This window comes from Chondrus crispus, genomic scaffold, assembly GCF_000350225.1.
Source record: "Chondrus crispus Stackhouse genomic scaffold, scaffold_461, whole genome shotgun sequence".
Classification (NCBI taxonomy): Eukaryota; Rhodophyta; class Florideophyceae; order Gigartinales; family Gigartinaceae; genus Chondrus; species Chondrus crispus.
This window is the reverse complement of record NW_005179364.1, coordinates 24578-29319: the sequence shown is the minus strand read 5'-3', so window position 1 is coordinate 29319 and position 4742 is coordinate 24578. Positions and strand designations below refer to the sequence as shown.

The window sequence follows — 4742 nt, the reverse complement described above, 5'->3', positions numbered from 1 at the left end:
GCCGGGTTATTTCTGTTGATACTGGCGAGAGGTGCTCACATCTCAGACCTGCCCTTTTTCTAAAAAACTAAGAACAGAAAAGAGAGGCTTACATATCACACATGCAGGACAACTCTCTTTGAACATATGCGAAATGATAGTCTACCTTCTCAGGACCAAAAGTGACAAGGTAGTTGGACAAGCGCACATCCAAGTAATGTGTTGGACGCCCTTAGAAATGAGGAATGCACTGCTTCATAGGCAAAAGAAAACTATATAAGCACTTTGAGGGCCCCGTGTTGGCCTGCCGTTTGAGCTAAAACGTGCTGCTTGAGTCTCTCAAGAGATTGGAGATTGTCATTGTCCACGTCATAGATTAGTGAGGCGACCAATGATTAACGCAGATAAATAATAGAGAATTTTTGTTACCTACCACTTTTTATGAGCCCCTTTTCACTTTTTTATGAGCCCCTTTTCTTAGGAGCGCTATAATGATGAAGATGTGAAGAGGGCGTCGTCGGAATGAGTTTGATCAAAGGGAGCACGTTCCCTGACAAGCACAGCATCTTGATGGCATCCTTAACCCTGTGCGCCACCGTGGGCCGATCTCACAAGGTGAAAAACTCAGACTCAGGGCGCCTGCGTATACAGTGCCCCTCCCAGGAGTGCTCATACATTGTCAACGCTAAACCAGACCGCAGGGCAAACAACGGCTTGTGGAGAGTGGGAAAACTCAATCTCACTCACTCCTGCGACGCAATAAAGGGGAAACGAAAGCGCAAGCCCCTAGCCGTGTGCTAGTGTCTCGTTTGATAATCTACGCGAGCGGCATGCCAACGTCCCAGAGGCTGCACACTGGAATCATCTGGACATAAAAGTGGGCATCGACTGTTTTTCATCATGCAACACTTCAACGCCAGTATGTTGTTGCTGCGGCCCTTGCCTCTCAAGTAAACATTAACGTGGATTTGCAGATTCTGCCTCTTGCCAGACAGATGAGCGCGTGGAGAGTTCCGAGTCAGGCAGGTCGGCCGAAGAAACGGTGGAAACAGGGGGTCGCAGCGCTTCAATGAAAGTCGCGTTGCTCTGCTTGTGGTCAAGTTGGGCACTACGCTACGACTTGCGAAGCCCCAGACACTGTGTACCTCTACCGGAAAGTCGTTCGAGAGTGAGGTGAAGAAAGTGGTACGTAAGAAGACTTCCAAAATAAAAGTGGTAGGTAACAAACATTCTCTAAATAATATTCTCAGATCAACCTTCAGAACAGCACCGTTCGAAAAGGACATCATTAAGACACCATTGCTGAACCCAAGCTACTCCACAGTGCGTGACCTACCGCGAGCTTAGTGCTGCAAGTGTTGTGGCCTTTTAGTTGGCACGAGAGGATACCATAGGCGACGAACAAAGTGTGGTAATACAGTAGAAGAGAGATCAAAAGAGGCATTTCTCATGCGATCGAGCATTCGTGTCTTGATCCATTCCAGACGGGCTGGCTGTCCATGCCCACAGCTCTAGGACACAGCAATGAACATCCCCGGCCCGTTCCTCGTTTTCTATTGTTGTTCTCGTTGTTGTCATGGTAGTCTTCCTGCTTGCACACGCGAAGTGCAACTTCCGTTTGTACTTCTCACCTGTGAGGCTATGCCCCGCCCGAGGAGATGACCTGCGTATGAAGAAACATTTGTTGGCGCAGTATCCTTTCGCTTAACCGACAGCTTCAGCTTGCCAGGAGTTCGAAGTGACCATTCTATCTCGTTCGAACTTGACACTTGCCTTTTTTGGCTATGAGCGAGAATGTTCAACATCTGTGGTGTCCGGACTAGGCACGTTCATAAAGTGCTGTACCTTTCCGCACAGTCTTTTTGAGTTCAGGCATACCTCCCTGCATACATTCGCATCTACGTTTTTCGCCCTGTTTGGGCTTCATTAAACCGCTACAGTCTGTTTCAAAAGCTTTAAACGCGATGAGCTATTCCACACTGCGCGACCTGGGAAAGTGCGAAAAAAGTGCGAACCTTGCAATCAAGTGACCCACTTGGAAAACTTCTAATGGCCATTGAAGTTTATCTTTGGGACTTACGCAGGTATTCGCACCCGTTGAATATGATTTATCGACTAGAGGAAGCATTCTGGATCGTTGGTACCAGCGAGTATTTGAAAGCGAGAATGCATTGAACATGAAACTTGCGTATGAATAGTATCCGCACACAGGCATTCTCGGGATAAAAGCGAACGCTTTCGGATTCTTGCCAGCATTTCATGACATTCGAAAACGCTTTCGAGACAGCGTTCATTCCCTTGTCGTGGCTATGAGCGCTATGGATTCGTATCAGATGCGAGTCATGCTCATTAGCCCTTCTTTTGCTGTTTGGTTTTTTGGATAATCCGAGGTCGACACACACTCAGGTACTTGGCATGATGAACCGCGCGAGTATGCGTGTCACATGGATTCGCTTTATCGACATAACAAACGCATTCAAGCAGAAGCAATAGATTGCTGTGGTCCACCAACCGCTTTCGGGTTTAATATGAGTGAGTATTTTGTGGAAGGGATATCCAGCAAGATAGCATGTAGAGAAGAGGACGACATCAGTCAGCTACTGAAGGACGGTGTGCTAGATCACGAGGAGCTTACCCGAGACGCTTCAAAGGACGAGGAAATTGATCACAGCGTCGTTTACTGTATCTCATACTGGCACATGAAGAACAACGTGGTTGAGACACAGGCTCTCGTACACAGGCTCTCGTTGGGGCTCTTTACGCGGCTGCAAGCATCGCGGCGGCCCGAGAGAAGAGCCATTTCAGAGTGTGGTTTGACAATATTTTGAGAAGGCCTTCAGAAACCGGCAAGGGAGTGGGCGTTTCATGGACTACTACCGTATGCATACTATCCAGTGATTGCAGTGCGAACGTAGCCCCAGGTAAAGGGGAGCGAACGTGGCTCCTTGCCGAAGAGCGTATGGGATACGAAAACCGTTGCATTTATCGGATCGACGTACAAATTCAGGGGTATCGATACCTGCAGTACATAAAAACGGAGGAGTGTGAAGGCGAGAAGACGTTTCGTTTGGAAGACAAGCAGACGTTTAAGGATCTTGCTGATATTCATGCAAAGACAGAAGGCGAGCAGGATGTCTACGAGCGCTTATTCTCAGCGCGGAGGGATATCCACGAAGAGCAGCATGGCCGGCTGTGGTGGTCATTGGTACTTGGCGTGGAAGCTTCCTCAAACCTGCGACAGCCGGAGGTGGCAACTAGGAAATCTCGCTTTCGAGACACGAGACTGTTCCCTTTGATGGGTAGCGAGAATGGTTTCAACACAAGGAGGTATGTACTGGTACACCCAGTAGAGGGGCAGCTTGAGCAATCCGAATTGGTTTTCAGACAAGTGCATCCATCTATCTAGCATCAACAAGGGACGTCTGGATCATCATATGTGCTCCGAACGGAGACGGACGTTGTGATCGTGCTGTTAAGAGGAACAGCAGTCTGGGTCTCTAAAGTTGCTTGCCTGTGTATCCATGTGGAAGAGGTTGGCGATGGCTTCCGCCCGCATACTTTCTTCAGAGTTTTAACTCCAGTAGGATGAACCGCCCGAAGATGAAGTTTACTTGGGTTGCATAATCGGCCGCTTACAAGCAGATACGGAAACAGCCGCGATCGAAGCCATCCCTCCGCATGCCTTTAAGTTTGTTTTATGATTTCAAGTTTACAGATGGAAGAAAGCACATTACATAAAGCTTGGAAATATTGACAATGCGCATTTTTCTAGAGTCACTCTGCGTGTTGAGCACACGGAACCGTGCCGCAAGGCTTTTGCGCCCGAATGGGCTGCATGAGAGCAGACTCTACTATGGCAATTACATACATTGCAAATCTCTCGCGTGTGGCTATCTCCTACATACTCTGTACTGTACGGCAGGGGCCTCCAAGTTGCGGTTGCACACACACACACACACACACACACACACTCTCTCTCTCTCTCTCTCTCTCTCTCTCTCTCGCGAAGAGTCAGGGCATCTTTTTCAGCTTCCCCCACTTGCTCTCCATTGCAAAAAGATGCAGCAGCTTCGCCGCGCTTTCCGGAATCATGAGCTCATCCCCCTTGGACGAGTGCATGGTGGGCGGCCCCTCCTTGACGAAGTCGTGCTCCTTCTGTGGCAGGCGTTTCAAAATGGGCTCGACATTGGTGACGTTGCCTAGTTCATTGACGTCGAGGACGATGTCATAATCGATGTCGTCGAAGTAAAACTCCTGCGGCCTGAGATGGACGTCGAGTTTCCGCAAAGACTGTAGCTTAATACCGACGCGGGCACGCACGCGGTCCAGGACTTGTGCAAACTCGGAGATGTTGAGGCAGATTCTGTTGTCGTCGACGAAGCCTGCCTGTCTCAAGAGCTGTGGGACGATAGCGTCGCGGTTCCTGACGTCCGTGCCGTAGACGTCGGCTTCGCACGTGACCTTGCTCTTCCAGCTGGACACGAGCCTCTCGAACGGGTTGCGCTGGATGGCGACGCGGAGGGTGTCGGGGCCGGTGAGGATGCGCCACTGATCGTCGTCGGGCATACGGTAGAGGTTGCGCGCATGGTCGAGCCAGCACGGGGAGCGGACGTCCTGGACGTAGGTGTCGCACTCGGACTTGTTGAACTTGCGGCCGGCCAGGCCGTAGTAGAGCCAGTTGAAGGTGGAGGTGGTGCCGCCCTTGGCCATGGTCATGAGCAGGACGTCCGGGTGGGGGAAGTAGCGTGAGGTCGCTGTCGAGT

At 50.3% G+C, this 4742-nt stretch overlaps 1 protein-coding gene across 1 annotated transcript; it reads left to right on the top strand.

Annotated features, from left to right (window-relative positions):
* The first annotated feature begins 3735 nt into the window (after positions 1 to 3735).
* On the top strand, positions 3736 to 4182 carry CHC_T00000182001 (hypothetical protein). The gene has a single exon (XM_005719106.1). It carries the CDS (start codon positions 3736 to 3738, stop codon positions 4180 to 4182), a length of 447 nt encoding a protein of 148 aa, XP_005719163.1.
* Positions 4183 to 4742: the final 560 nt, after the last annotated feature.